Source organism: Eleutherodactylus coqui, chromosome 1 (genome assembly GCF_035609145.1).
Source record: "Eleutherodactylus coqui strain aEleCoq1 chromosome 1, aEleCoq1.hap1, whole genome shotgun sequence".
Taxonomy (NCBI): domain Eukaryota; kingdom Metazoa; phylum Chordata; class Amphibia; order Anura; family Eleutherodactylidae; genus Eleutherodactylus; species Eleutherodactylus coqui.
This window is the reverse complement of record NC_089837.1, coordinates 472373091-472389379: the sequence shown is the minus strand read 5'-3', so window position 1 is coordinate 472389379 and position 16289 is coordinate 472373091. Positions and strand designations below refer to the sequence as shown.

Sequence of the window (16289 nt, the reverse complement as noted above, 5' to 3'; positions counted from 1 at the left end):
GGCACACAAGGCTGCCCATAACCTGTCCCCTACATACATTTCTGACCTAATGTTCCAATACCTCCTGTCACCTAATCTCTGATCCGCACAAGACCTCCTTCTTTGCTGTCCTCTTGTCTCATACAACCACCTCTAAGATTTTTCCCATGCATCTGCCCCACACTCTAGATCTCACTGCCCCAAACAATCAGACTCTCCGCCATCTTCAGGACATTCGAACACAGCCTCAAAACCCCCTTTCTTCAGAAACGAAACCTACAATAACCTGCTACCACTACACTACCATATGAGCAGCTTCTGTCCTTTGCAGATTGTGAGCCCTTCAGGCAAGGGCAGGGTCTTCTTTCCCTCTGTACCCGTCTGCCAATCAGGTACACAGTTTTAGTTAAGCAAGCATTTAAAGATAGTGAAGAATCTCCAAAGGAACACATCTTTGAGAAGACTCCTATTAGAGACTTTCCCATCAAGGCATATTGATTTTGACACAAGTTAAGCATAGTAGCAATATGAGCCATCTTATGGCTATGCCATGAAAGTCTCCAATTGGAATACTGCTTTAAGACGAGATTTTATGGGTACTTGTCTCAAAGAGGTTTTACTGTCCTCACACAAGAATTTAGCAGTTAATTTGCAGTCCAATGGCGACGGTTCAATGGCCAACCAGGTCAACGTTGATGTGGAATTCCTTTCTTTTCATTGTATTCACATAGGTTTCTGTTAGATTCACCATTTCCTCTCTCAATCCAAAAATATACTTGTAGGTCATTTCGCAACTGTGTGTGTCCCAATTAGGGACAGTTCATTATCAGCTCCAGTGGAGCGGGGCCAACGAGACTGAACACTATATTTGTGCAAAGCTGAAGAACATATCAAATAAACAGTGTGACGAAAGAAAGAAATTCTGTATTTGAAGTTAAGGTATCATAGTGTTTTCTGCTATAGTGTTGCTTCATACCAGGGGCAGACACGGACAGCAGAGGGTCCCATATCAGAAACATTATGTGGGCTCCATGCTCTGCAATAGCTTATCATGAGGAACCCCATTCATGTCTGTCCTGCTCAGGCCCCTCTCATTTATCTGTCCCCTGTGCAGACATATAGATTGCACTTACAGTATGTCCAACCTTGATACTGTATTATAAAAGATCCTGCCCATAGTATATATCCTTAAAGGATGTACAGTCGCTGCAGATGGCAGTGTCACACTAACATCTAGCATAAAACTTTACAAAGAGAGGAGGCATTGTTGAGCGCTATGAGAAACGAAACGGCTGACATTAACTCTTTCAATGCTACCGCTTGTGTTCTCTGGCAGCGATATGCCTGTGCGATACTGATGTTAAATATAAGAAAATATGCAGCAATAAGTAAAAATACACTTTGAGACCTTTTGAGTTCTGGAAAAACTTTTCTAATTACAATTAATAAGGATAAACAACTGTTCGTATGTCCAAATGAATGAAGCAGCACAGTGAAAGTTTGCTAAGAGTGGGTGCAGAGCTTCCAAGGATCAGACTCCATAGCAGAGACCAGCAAAGTAAAAAAAAGAAGTAACGCTCCAACATCTGATATTAGATATTGCAGTACTGCTTCTTTCTTACAACGATAAGGAAGCCTTTGTTCTCTGTGGACTCAGATTTGTTCAGTCCAAAGCTTTAGTCTATTCTCAAAAGAACTAACTAAAAGGGGCGATACAAAGTGACACGTCTTAGCTAGGATTGTTGAGTTATGCCCGTTATCAGATGACTGCGTAATCGTATCATCTTAATGTTTTTGTGTCAGGTCACCAGGTATCTTCACTAGCTCATATATATATTACTATGTGTATATTGCATTATACGTCGCTCTTTAATGCATGGACATTTTATTACTGGATACATTTAAAAACCTTTTTGAAATCCCTCCTCCCCCCCTAAAAAAATATATATATATATATTTTTTTTTTTTTTTTTTAAGATATGTTCCGACAGAAAAGCAAAGCCAGAAAAACTGCAATTCTTACCGGTTAATGTCAGTTGGTCATGGAAAAAAAGAGATTTGCTCAAAGGGCCGTGAATAAGACTTCTACATTCATACTACTGCATGAAATCTAAAAACATCATCCACTAAAAGGAGTGTCCAAAACAATTCCAGAGCACTTATCTTATTAGACAGCTAGAACAGCAGACCCTTATAGTCTATGCACTACAATTTACACTTCCCACCCTGACTTACCAGGACCATTCAGATATTCACTTACCAAGTAGACCCGGGCAATGAGGAAATATTACTTTTCAGCAGATGGTCGTCATGTTTGATGTTTCGGAACAATTCCACATACAGCAGGGTAACAGTGCGCTCTGTGTGCTGCTGGCTTTCCCACAGATCTCACCACCAGGCACGAAGGGGAAAGAACACACTCTGTGTACAACCGATAGTGTTCTGTGAAGTGACAATCATCACCACTTCCTGTCTGTAATATTGTCTTTTTGGTTTCCAGTACATCTTCCGCACCCCTCTATAGTTCACCTGCAACTTCTAAAAAGTTTTGTCTTGTGATTACAGGCCTTACACTACAGGGTGCTCAGTGCGAGGAGCAGGAATCACAAATAAACATCTTCCTCACATACAGTGGCTGAATTCTAACTAAATTCACATGCATAAGCTACAGTAGTTGTATTTGTACTAGTGCATTAAGTCAAACCAACATTATGGGCACTCCTGAATATTAGGTATACCCTAACAAATATCCATAGACATGCTGTGGTAAACGATTCTCCCCAGCCCATGAGCGTAAATCAACTGCTCGCGGGGGGAGAATCGCAGCATGTTCTATTCTATACAGAAAATTGCAAAGGCGGCTTCTATTCCATTGTCCGTCCTGCGATGCTTCCACTGTTAGCAAAGCGGAAGTACCACGAGAATCCGCGTCACCGCCCAGCGCATCATACGCAGCACTGCGCATGCGCGCCAGTTCATGGCGCAAGACACTCCTAGCAGACCCGGAGAGGTGAGTATAGGGTCTGTGGGGGGCGCCGGATCTGATACCGCTGCAATATTTTGCAGGCGGAATCCAACCCAGCCGTGGGCAAGAGCCCTTAAGTTACATGGGATAATAAATCATTTTAATAAGACATGTAGAGACCAATTTTAAGTGTAGGTAATACTACACAGATACTGTTGAGCAGAAGTGATTATTTGCCTGAGCAACAAGGTTCTATTGGTCAGGGGTTTGAGTCACTCAGCTGCTGTTACCAGCTGGCTCCCAAAGACACCCAGAGCAGGGCAAGAGGTGAAGTAAACAAAATTTGGCAGGAAAGCTTTCAGCCAAGCAGGGGTCAAAAGGCAGCTCAGTGCTAATGAATAAAATCCTATGCATTTAATAAGGTGTTTCCATATTTTTGTCCACCTCTGTATAATATACAGAGCGCCTGCTGTCAGCCCCCCCAGGTCAACCTATGTCTCCACCCATTCTTCCGGTGGAGACAAGATACCACAGTACTGTCTGCAGGAGATAAAACTTCTAGACTCACTAAGCCACAAGGCTGCTGTTGAAACTACTGTAGTGGCCCAGCGGGTCTTACAGAACACTCACACCAACACTTGTCCTGTCTCACCTGTCTATGTGCCATCCATGGACATAGAAGGTGCCGTCCGTAGGAGAGACCCTGTTTCTCGCCTTCTCTACACTAAGCGTAGAGCTTAGCTCTGATGTCAGCTGGTGGCCTATTGGCTGATAGTAGTTTCAATCTCACTGCGCAGAGTCCAAGGGCGGGAAAGCCACAAAACAGGTCCCTATGCAAAAGTGGGAGGAGTCCATAAAGTGCAGGAAAGAAACAGAGGTAATAAAAGGAGGAGTCAGTGAGCAGTTAAGGAGATGCAGCCAGGAGTGAGAGAGGAGTGGTTGTAGTACAGTCATGTCAAAGAGGAGGAGGTACTCGTGCAGGAGAAAGTCAGCAATAGCAGCATGTTCTTCCCGAGGTTGAGCGAGGTGTGATTCCGCTCCCTTGGCATCCCACAGCAGAGAGAACAAGAGCCTTTCCGAGGTTGGTCCTCCACTAAAAAGTGAGTCCAACAACTATCCGGTGAACTCAAAGCCAGGATTAGTCTAATGGCCACTTCACCCTCTGCTTCATCTACACTTCACTAAACTTTAATCATCCCTTCAGTTAGAGCAACTAATGGGGAAATTGTCTTTTAAATCAGTTCAGAGGAAAGGAGAAAGAGCGTTGAAGTCAGTTCTTAATTCCATCAATATTACTGTATTCTGCATCGTGTTCAAACCACTGCTTACTGCCACATCTGCTTATACCATTTCAAAGTATCATTGTTACAAAAATCAGCTTAGTAAATCTGCATACTCCCAGAATACTATCACAAGCTACTGGACTCGTCTCAGTTATTTCATCGGCATTCCATCCTGAGGGTCCAGTTGGAGTACTGGCGTCACGCATGACAAAACAGGCCTTCCTGTAAGCGTATCCCGGTATGTTCCTTGGGTCGCTGCACAACCCCTGAGCATAGCACCTTTGGCGCCACTGTCTGGAGTGACCATAGAGCCACCAGTGACAACCCCTCTGCAACCTTCATGGTCTTTCTCACTTTGGCACACTTTGCTCAGCTGTTGCACTTCTTTCTGGGAGAGAAGCTTGCAGGAAGCTGGACGCCAGAGGTCTAAGGCAGACTAGGCTGTGGTATGGTCACGAGTCTGACAGGGAAGGACGCCCCTAGACTGATACCTTGGTTTGGTACAGTGTTGGACAGTGCTATGTTGTGGTGTCAGGCCACTGTGAGAGATAGGTCTGAAAGCCTATGTGAGTTAGTAGCCAGACGACAAGGATTTATGTCATTTAAAGCATGTATGTATAGTCAATATTACAAGAGTGTGAAGATTGTTACCTTTGTTATTGTTTATGCTGCCATAATAAGTGGACTTCCTAAGTTTTACCACCACTTCTGGCCGGGATGTGCGTTTATGAAGTGCAGTCACCCATTTAGGTGGAGGAAATATGTCAATCCTGTGAAGTGACTAGTTCCCTGTTGTCACAATATATATACACAAGATCTAAAAAGTCTACACACCCTTTTCAAAATGCCATGGTTTTTGTCATATTAAAAAATACCGACAAAGATGAATCATTTCAGATTTATTGCCACGTTCAATGTGACTCATTATCAGTACAATTCCCTTGAAAAAAAAACTGAAATCTTTTAGGGTGGTTGCATAATTATGCACACCCTAAAGCTAATACTTTGTTGATGTACCCTTTGACTTTATGACAGCATTCAGTCTTTTTGGGTAGATGTCTATCAGCATGGCACTTCTTGACTTGGCAGTCTTTGCCCACTCTTCCCACCGCTCCAAATTTGTCAGGTTGTGAGGGCATCTCGTGTGTAGCGCTCTCTTCGGGTGGACCCACAGATTTTCAATGGGATTCAGGTCTGGATACCGGCTGGACCATTCCAAAACTCTGATCTTCTTCTGGCAAAGTCATTCTTTTATTGATTTGTAGGTCTGCTTTGGGTCGTTGTCCTGCTGAAAGATGAAATTCCTCTCCATCTTCAGCATTTTAGAAGAGGCCTGAAGGTTTTGTTCCAACATGGACTGATATTTAGAACTGTTCATAATTCCATCCACCTTGACTAAAGCCCCAGGGGTTCCAGCAGCCGAAAAACAGTCCTAAGGCATAAGGTTGCCTCCACCATCTCCACTTCGGGTATGAGGTTCTTCTGGTGATGCACAGTGTTAGCTTTGTGTCAAACATAACTTTTGGAACTATAGCCAAAAAGTTCCTCCTTGGTCTCATCAGAGCACAACACGTTCTCCCACAGACTTCTGGCAGACCTGATGTAGGTTTTGGCAAAACATAGCCGGGCTTGGATGTTTTTCTTTGTTAGGTTTCTGTCTTGCTACCCTTCTCCGCAGCCCAGACATATGAAGAATACGGGAGATGGGTGCCAAATGCTCTACACAACCAGTACTTGTCACAAACTCCTACAGCTTCTTTAATCTTGTTGTAGGCCTCTTGGCAGCCCCTGGACCAATTTTATTCTGGTCTTTTCATCAATTTGAGAGCCATCTTGTTCTTGGTAATGTCACTGTTGTGCCAAATTTAATCCACTTATTGATTCACTGTGTTCCTTAATATATCTAATAAAAACAAAGAATAATTAGGACATCGCTCTACCAACTAATTCGTCATACAATGATATTCACGATGGATTGAATAACGGGACTTACCTGGTGCCTAGAAGGGTTCCCACCTGGGAACCGCCGCTAGCACCTCCACATCCCGGTAGGCGTATAGGAAATCAGTAATGGGGATCCTAGTAATCTTCTTTCTTATCCCGTGGCTACAGGAGAGCTGTTGAGTGAATATGCCCCTTCTAGTTGAAACGGGCACAAAAGTGAATGGACTTCAAATGAAAACTAAAAAATTTCTTCAGCGCTCGTTTAAAAAAAAAGGTTCCTGGATCCTCACAGTAGTAAATTTCAGACCTTTAACCCCTTGAGTGGCACGCCCGGAAATTTTCTGGGACGAGCTCCATTTCTGGGCTGTGCATCACTATGGGAGCTGCAGAGCACAATGCCACAAGCTGTGGCATTGTGCTCTGCCTGCACTCTCCCACAGAGAACAAAGCAGGACATTGAGAAGCAGGAAGATATTGCCGATATGCCGGCAATCTCCTGCTTTTAATGTCCTGCTTTGCTTACAGGTTGCTATAGAGACCATCGGCTTGTCAGAAGCAAGCCGATGGACTCTGTTGCAGGGAGAGCTGGTGCTTGGCTCTCAGAGGGCAGCTAGGCACTAGCTCTTACAGCAGAGATCAGAGAAAACCTCTGATCTCTGCTGCGTTAACCCTTTACATGCTGCAGTCTATGTGACTGCAGCATGTAAAGGGCTGTCACCATGGGACCCCCCCAGAATGTGATCAGGGAGTCCTGATGGGACAAAAATAAAAAAAAGTTAAAAAAAAAGTAAAAAATTATTTTAAAAAATTAAATAAATAAAATTAGAAACACTTGTCTCCATTTACTTTGTGAAAAATTAAGAATAAAATTACACATGTGGTATCCCTGCATCATAATGACCCAGAGAAGGAAGTTACTACATTATTTAACCCCTTAATGACACGGTCTCTTTTTTTTTTCTTCTTTCCCCATTTCTTTTTTTCCTCTCCTCGTTTAAAAAATCATAACTCATTTATTTATCCATCGACGGCGCTGTATGAGGGCTTGCTTTTTGCGGAATGAGTAATATTTTTCAATGGTGCAATTTAAAGTACCATATAATGTACTAAAAAACTTTTACAAAAATCTAAGTGGGGTAAAATGAAAGTAAAATGACATTAAACCATCCTTCAGTGCGTTTTGTTTGTACGGCGCACAAACTGCAACAAAAATGACCTGATAACTTTATTCTTTGGGTCAGTACGATTACTACGATACCAAACGTGTATCCTTTTTTTTGCTGTAGTACTTGTATTTTATTTCAAAGACATTTAATTTTTTTAAATTATTTTCTGCTGCATCTTCTGCGCGCAATAACTTTTTTATTTTTCCATCGATGTACTTGAGCAAGGGCTCATTTTTTGCGGGACGTCCTGTAGTTAATGTTGGTACCATTTTGGAATACATACGACTTTTTGTTCGCTTTTTATTGCATTTTTTTCTAGGAGACAGGGTGACTGTAAAGTGCATTTGTGGCGTTCTTTATTTTTTTTTTCAGACTACATTCACCACGTGGGGTAAATAATGCACTATTTTGATAGATCAGACATTTACGGACGCGGCGATACCAAATATGTATTTTTGTTTTATGATTTAGATTTTTTTTATTACAGATATGGCAAAAGGAGGGTGATTTAAAGTTGTATTACTTTTTTTTGTTTTTAAGTGTGAAAAAGTCATGAAAAAGAAAAAACCTATTACAATTTGGTATTGGCATAATCGTACTGGCCTGAAGAATGACTTTAATATATTTATACTGCTCAGAGAATGCAGTGAAAAATAAAAATAAAAAACATGCCAGAATTACATATTTTGTTACTATTGCCACTAGAAAAAATGGAATAAAAAGTGATCAAAATTTTACATGTTCCAAAAAATTAGATAAATGAAGACTAGAGTTCATCCCGCAAAAAACAAGGCCTTCTGGGGCTCTGGTAATGGTAAAAAAAATTAATACGGCTCTTGGAATGTGGCGACACAAAAGCAAACCTTTAAGAAAAAAAATGTTTTAAATGTACAAAAATAGCAAAACATTAAAAAAACGGTATAAACTTGGTATCACCAGAATCGTGCTGACTCAGAGAATAATGATATCACATTGTTTATTCCGCACACTGAACGCCGTAAAAATAAAATCGAAAAAACAAATGGCAGAATTTCTTTTTTTTCCCCAATCTCCCTACTAATTTTTTTACAAAAGTTATGCAATACATTATATATACCCAAAAATGATGCCATCAAAATGTACAACTTGTCCCGCAAAAAACAAGCCCTCATATGACCGTGTCAATGGAAAAATCAAAAAGTTATGGCTCTTGGAACGCGACTGGAAAATTAGTTGAAATTAAAGGGGTTGTCCCGCGCCGAAACGTTTTTTGTTTTTTTTTCAACCCCCCCCCCCCGTTCGGCGCGAGCCAACCCCGATGCAGGGACGTAAAAAAAAACCGCTCAGCGCTTACCTTAATCCCCGCGCTCCGGTGACTTCTATACTTACCGGCTGAAGATGGCCGCCGGGATCCTCTTCCTCCGTGGACCGCAGCTCTTCTGTGCGGTCCATTGCCGATTCCAGCCTCCTGATTGGCTGGAATCGGCACGTGATGGGGCGGAGCTACACGGAGCCCCATTGAAGAAAGCAGAAGACCCGGACTGCGCAAGCGCGTCTAATTTGGCCATTCGACCATTTTAGACGGCGAAAATTAGGCGGGCTCCATGGAGACGAGGACGCCAGCAACGGAGCAGGTAAGTGAAAAACTTTTTATAACTTCTGTATGGCTCATAATTAATGCACAATGTACATTACAAAGTGCATTAATATGGCCATACAGAAGTGTATAGACCCACTTGCTGCCGCGGGACAACCCCTTTAAATGATTGGCCCATTTAAAAAACCTGCCCTGGTGGGTACGACAGGGTGGTAAGAAACCCGCCACTCAAGGGGTTAATGTAATGCGTTTCGTCACTATGCGGATAGTGACAAAACGTGTTGCATGAAAGGTCTAAAATTTTCTACTGAGAGGATCCAGGAACCTTTTTTCTTAACGAGCGCTGAAGGAATTTTTTATTTTTTATTTGATATATGTAATGTGTTGGGAATTTTTTGACACCCTTCTCCGGATTGAAAATTTCCAAATTAGAAAAATTTGGCCCTATAATAACACGTTCTAAAAAGGACGTTTACAAAATGATTGCAACATAAAGTGGGCATATGTTAAATGTTATTTATTAACAATTCTGTGTGGCATGAGTACATCGGGGCTGATGTTTGCAATTCCCTCCCCCCATGTTGCTGACTCCCCTTCCTCAGGATCTTAAAATTGTCCTTTTTGGAATATTAGACACAGAACAATTGGCACACCACACTCGTATAGTTCTAAAACAAGTTTGATTTCTAGTCCGTAAAGCCATTGCCATGCCATGCTGGATGTCTGTTAAACCACTGTCAATATCTCTTGGGATACAGTTAATTATTCTCTTAACGCTATATAATGTACGTTTATGTCCTGGGAGGCTGGTAGTTGCATCACTAGGACGCAAACTTATGTCCTGTGATTGGTACGGGCTCAGAGGCTGAGCATGTGGCATCTGCAGTGGGAGCCCGCTAGGACTAACAGCTGGCCTCTCGCTGCAACAGTGAGAATCGGTGTTCTCACCGATCCCCACTGTTAACCCCTTACATGCTGTGATCAATGTTGTGCAGTGCCTCTGTGACTCCAACAACCTGCTGCAATTTCACCGTGGAGGGCACGATGGGTTAACATGGCAGCAGGATGACATTGGCGGGCGTCCAGATCTGCCGGTGAATATGACCGCCCGCAATAGCATTAATGTATTGTCGATCCTGACAATTACATAAACTTTTTTATGTAACTTTAAAAAAAACACACATTTGGTATCACCGCATGCATAACGTTTTTCACGATAAAATAAACACACTATTTATCCTGCATGAAAAAAACGTTAAAAAAAAGAGAAAGAAATGGAGCCAAAATGCTTATATTGTTCATTTCACTTCCTAAGGGCTCGTACCCACTGGCAATAGACTTCCCTGCGATGCGACAGTGAGTGAACACGCATGATAATGAAGCTAATGATTTTAAATGGTTTCATTCTCATTTGCGATGTCTTCACTCAAGCCTTGCAGCGCTAAGAAACATCTGCCACATCGCCCATTGTTTTCAATAGGGCCGGCAGCAGCAGCGCTAGCCCCATTTGAAATCAATAGGAGAAGATCCCGAAGCAGGCTAGGAATCCCCCATAGAGAGGAGAGAGAGGGGGGTGGAGCAACAGGGGATATCTTACAAATAAGGGGGCTTTCCTAGAGCTTCCTCCGAGAGCAGGGGCGGGGTCGGGGCTAGAGGGGTTATCATAGTGATCTCTCTCTAGGCAAGTGAGAAGGCTGAGGGGGGGGGGGGCTAGGGGGCCTTCCCAGGGCTTCCCCGAGAGTGGGGGGGGCGAGGCTTGAGAGGGGGCGGGACTAGAGGGGCTATCATAGTGATCCCTCTCTAGCCAAGTGAGGGGGCGGGCTGAAAAAGTTCATCCTGTCATTTATGCTGCATAATTCATGTTGCAAAAAAACCCTACAAAGAACAATGCCAAAATGAAGGTGTTTATTTTTTCTCCCTACCCTCCCAAATTTTTTAAAGAAAACTTATACAATGCGTTATATTTCCGCAGAAAATGGTATCAACAAAGGTTCCTGCACATTGGCGAGAGCTATATTGGGCCGTGATTTAAGGCCTGATATCGCTCTCGCAAACATTCTAGAAACTCCTGGATGTGAGCGTGTTCATGTGAAAACAGCCTTGCATCACTATGGGGGATTCCCTTCATTCCATTACTTTCAATGGCGCCAGCGGCAGGGATTCTTTTATCCAGGGGTTTCACCTTGTACTCAATGAGGCCGGCAGCAGCATTAAAAACTAGTGAAAACATTGCGGCAGGGGATTCCTTCATCCCCATGGAGAGTCCCCTCATAACTGAACACTGTGACAGCAGCTGCAGGGTGTTGTCACAGTGTTCAGTGATGAGGGGACTCCCTGCGGGGTTGAAGGAATCACCTGCTGCTGCTGTCACAGTGTTCAGTAATGAGGGGACTCCCTGCAGGGATGAAGGAATCACCTGCTGCTGTTGTTATAGTGTTCAGTAATGAGGAGACCCCCTGCAGCGATAAAGGAATCCCCTGCTGCTGCTATCACAGCAGCTGCAGGGGATAGCGATGTTCTCAATGGGGCCAGCGCTGCTGTTGCCAGCCCCGTTGAGAACAAGGTGTAACCCCTGGATGAAGGAATCCCCTGCTGCAGCTGTCACGTCACTTAAGGGATTGCGATTCTCTCCCATTGAAAACAATAGGCGATATCGCAGAAAGATGGGATACGCTGGAATTTTCTTTTGAGTGAAAACATCGCAAATGAGAATGAAACCATTGAAATTTATTGGTTTCATATTCATGCGTTTTCACTTACTCTCGCAATGCGAGAAAATCACTAGATTTTCTTGCCTGTGTGTAGGCGCCCTAAAATCTACAACTTGTCAGGCAAAAAGCAAGCCCTCATATGGCCATGTCGATGGAAAAATAAAAAAGTTATGGTTTTTGAGAAGTGGAGACGGATTTGCCGCGGAATTTCTGTGTGGGAAATTCGCCCGCAGCTCCTAATCCCGGGATTAGCCAGCCATGTGGTCGAGATTTTGCAAAAATCTCATCCACACTAGGCGGCCATTCTGGGCGGAACTGGCGGTGCGGCAGCATGTCAATTCTTTTTTTTTTTCCGTTGCGGCCTCACTTCCCTCTATGGGGAGAGAAGGCCGCAACGGAATGTCGGCGGAGGAACCGCTCCAAAACCCGCGATGAAATGCAGTGGGTTTTGAAGCTGTGGCTCCCCTGCGGAAACCTTGCGGCTTTTAGGTGCGGCCAAATTTTTGTGCGGCCGCAGTTTTTGTGCGTGTAATGCGAAGTAATAGTCTCCCATAGATTTTAATTGTGCCGCTCACACGAGCCACATGAGATTCGCACGCAAAAAATAATTGTGGCATGCACTATCTTGGCTCGTATTACGCGTATCTATGGATTCATCATAACAGCGTACATGTAAGGGTGCATTCATGAGCGTATTTGCACCGCATATTACACGTGCGCGTAATATTCAGTGAATAGGACCCATTGATTTAAATGGGTTCATTCACAGGAGTATATTTTTTCATGTGCTTGCACCCATGATAACCTGCCCTGTGTAATCAGTTCCTATCACTAAAATGAGGTGTCAGACTTCCTTTAAGGCTTTTATATACACAATCCTCAGGGACAGCTGCAACCATTTTTTCACTACAGACTTCTTTGCAAATAAAACAGGCATTAACCATAAAGTGACGCCTTAAGACGTAAAGGTGGGTGTGTCCTGTCCGTCATGAGAACGTCACCTGACCTTTGACGTCAGAGCCCCTTACAGCAACTCCACTCTAGCCTTTCTCACACGTACTATACTGTCGTCGTGACGCAATGCCGTCTCCTCTTTACTTGGAATCATGGGAATTGTAGTTCTTTCTTATTACAGTCAGGTCAAATTAAATAGGGACGAGAACTACAACTCCCATAGATCTCTATTGTCCATGTGCTTGTAGCTTTTCATTGCGTTGCATCAGCTGTGGTTGTAAGATCCTGTGCCGGTTATTACTGGGGTGTCCATAGAGCCGGCATGAAGCTGTATGTGAGCGAAGGGAACCCGCACGGGCTGAAGGTCCTGGCTGCTGCCGGGCTGTGGGCTAACGGCGTAGAGATCCAGAGGTTACAGCAGGACGGTAAGAGTGCTGTATATACCTCCATACATGGCTTCTCTATAGGGGGTCTGGTGAGCTGGTGGTCACACCCAGGGGCAGTTATGTAGGCAGGTCTGCCCAACTGCTGCTGTAGGAAAATTAAAGGGCTCGTTCACACTTTAAAGGGTATCGGCATTTTTTTTTTTTTAAAGGGACAGGATAGAAGATTCTATGCATTTTTGCAATGTTTTTTTTTTATCAGTAATGGTGAAACTTTTTGAGACCAAGTGCCCAAACTGCCACCCAAAATCTACTTATTCAGTCGGCCATTTACACGGGATGATTATCGCTCAGAATTTGTTCAAATTCTTGCATTCCCGTGAACAAGTTTTTCTGGTCGTGGTCACATTGCCATACTAAGCCATTTTCCAAGGGCCGCAAGGGTCTTCCCCTCAGTCGGGCCCTGCGTACCTCCATTTATTGTACTGCGGAGGTTCGCAGGACGTCATGCGCAGTACAGTTTTTTTTTTAAATTTGTATTTCCCGTGCCATTTCTTAATAACCGCACCCCATACGCAATATTAATCAATGGAGGACATCCGTGTGGATTCCACGGCAACATAGAACATGTTGCAATTTTTCTTCTGCTTGTGGAATATGCAAGTCGTATCTGCAAGTGTGAACGTAAAACCGAAAATGCATGCCATACAATGCCCACATTTTAACATAGAACGTCTGCAAGGACGGCGATCACTGGATCTGCAATACAAACCCACCCATGTAAGCCCGGCCTAACTCCTGTACTCAAACGGGTCAAGAGAATGAATTCTCCTAATATAAAGGAGACCCAGACATGACTACACTGTGATCCCTTAGTACTTGTCAAAAACGACCACCAGTCTGTGAGTGACTGCGTGAGTTACATGTGATGATGTCACCGTCATGTGATCAGAACCCAGGGCTCTGAGCTCCGACCCTGATCACATGACTGTGACGGCATCACAGGCCCTAAAACATGCAGAGACTGACAGCAGCCGTGTGCTTAGAGGGCCTGTGATGATTTCACCATCATGTGATCAGGGGCGGTGCTCAGAGCATCGGTGACTGATCACATGACGGTGACAGCATCACATGTAACTCACACAATCACTCACAGACAGGTGGTCGTTTTTGACTAGTGATAGGAAATTATAGTACCAGTGTTTGTGGTGGCGCAATGCACGTCACACACACAGCACTGCTACGTGCAGGTCACACACACACACACACACCTCTGCTACATGTACATCACATACAGCTCTGCTTCATACATTCTTCATAAAACGGGGATCAAAAGCAGCACAGCAGAGCCCTTCACACACTGATCACCCCCTGGTCATGCGACCCTGGACTGTTCCACACAGGTGACTGATCACATGATGGTGACATCATCACAGGTATCCTCTACAAAACCCCTGCAGCTCAGTTGCTGTGGAATACTAACGAACACCTAGCCGGACAGCGGTCATGTGCTTACAGGACCTTTGATGAGGTCACAGTCATGTGATTGGGGGGGGGCGGAGCATGTAACTCACTCAGGATGAAGGACCTTTGATGCCACCATCATGTGATCAGGGGTGGAGCATGTAACTCACGGACGGACAGGTGGACGTTAGTATTTTGACAAGTACTAAGGGGACCCAGTGTAGTCATGTCTGCAGCAAAGGCAAGATGGCGATTATTCTGTACATTAGAATAAAAAAAAATCTAAATCAGAAAATAGATTAGAAGAATGGAAAATGTTTCCCTATCTAGATTGGTACAATACATTCTGAGATCTACCGCTTAGAAGAGATCATTGCTCCAGACTGAGAGAGAGGCGAGCATTTCGTCCACATAATCTACCATTATAATACTTCCCTCCCCCTTCCAATTTTTTCCCCCTTTCTTCCTCTGTTGCAATTTTTCAGTTTGGAACCACTATTAACCCTTTCCAATCCAATTTGTATCCTGGTTTTCCTAGGGGCTTACTCTTTTTCTGCCGTTATACAACGGCGCTATCTGCTGGCTAAAGCCAGCACTGCATGAGGTGACACGTTGGATAGGCTCAGACAGTGGAGAGGCTGGCAATATACAGTAAGAGAACCTCGACGGACGTCTTCCAACATCGGAGCTGTACAGCCTTGAATCATAATGTCTTCAGAGGTCAGACAGTGGATTGGAAAGGGTTAAACTGTTGCCCCAGTTTTGAAACGCTTGACTTCTTGAGAGCGTTCTATTATGTACTCTATCATCGCTTGGTTCGGCTGTGTTGGAGCCTATTATAGCCTGTTTTCGGTTATGTGATATGTCCTTTTCTTTGTAGTTGGTTGTTTAATAAAAGTGAATCTGCTTTTAAGTAGTAAAAAACTAAATATAAGCGATACGTTCCCTTAAAACTTTTAAACTTTTTTTTTTTCTTCAAACTTTTTATCATTGTATTTTTATGATACAGTTTATTTTTTATTGTTTCCACCCATGATCATACTTGTGTTTTATTAACAACCTGAATCTGTTGTTTCTTATTCTGTTTTTTATATATATAGAAAAAGTTGTGCCCTTCCTGTCACAAGCAAAACTGCCGGCACTAGAACTCAATACTGGGAATTACCTGTTCTGTGCTAATGCAATCTGCAGGTGAGTGCCGACCCTCAGTAATATGGCACGGGGTCCGTGCATTAGATCTGCCCACCCAGTTGTAATTTGGGATTTGTTTACACTTGTATCAAGGTCTTTACAATTGATGGCCTACTCTTAGGATAGGCAATAAATATTAGGTCAGTGGGGATGGGGGGGCCGAGACTCGACAACCTCTACTCCTCCATACTTCCCGTGGCTGTAGCTTTAGTAGTGACTGTACCTGGTTTTCTCTTTCGAGTACTGATCCTCGGTTACAGCGTGTATTAGCTTGGTGATGAAACCTCGAGGCGTTACTGGGTTGCCCAACCTGTACAGGACTTGTTCCGGTTACTTGCATTCTGTGACGTGTCTGCATTACACTGGGAAGTTTACAGTCATCTCATGTATGAAAGGTTAAATATCCCCCTGTAGTACAGGAGCTCAGATCTGCCATTATTGGTCTGTCTGACGACAAGCTTGTTGACTGTTTCCAATGACATCCAGCTGAATTGTGAATGCAGCTCTGCATTATGATATAGGCTGTAACTCGGGGATCAGTGCAAAACGTCCAGAAAATGTGGTTGGAAAATCAACAGTAAGTAATTGTAAGCATGCCTGGGCTAAGAATATATGTATCCTAAGAGAGAAATAAAGAGGAAATAATGTAAGTTAAGACTACATACGCTGCATA

The 16289-nt window shown here is 43.6% G+C and overlaps 2 protein-coding genes across 3 annotated transcripts in view; one reads left to right on the top strand and one right to left on the bottom strand.

Annotated features, from left to right (window-relative positions):
- Positions 1–2407, bottom strand: part of ARHGAP9 (Rho GTPase activating protein 9) — a 115513-nt gene extending 113106 nt beyond the window's left edge. The window contains exon 1 of the mRNA XM_066584431.1: positions 2240–2407. The gene's annotated coding sequence lies outside the window, so the exon portion shown is untranslated. The remainder of the gene's footprint in view (positions 1–2239) is intronic.
- Positions 2408–12822: 10415 nt separating this feature from the next.
- The window catches only part of MARS1 (methionyl-tRNA synthetase 1), a 30675-nt gene continuing 27208 nt past the window's right edge, over positions 12823–16289 (top strand). Inside the window, exons 1-2 of one of the 2 annotated variants that reach the window (XM_066584428.1) lie at positions 12823–13003; positions 15526–15616. In XM_066584428.1, the coding sequence (XP_066440525.1) occupies positions 12901–13003; positions 15526–15616 (194 nt within the window). In that variant the 5' untranslated portion in view covers positions 12823–12900. Of the gene's footprint in view, positions 13004–15525; positions 15617–16095; positions 16194–16289 lie in introns of those variants that run through there. The other variant, XM_066584429.1, reaches the window with a different exon arrangement.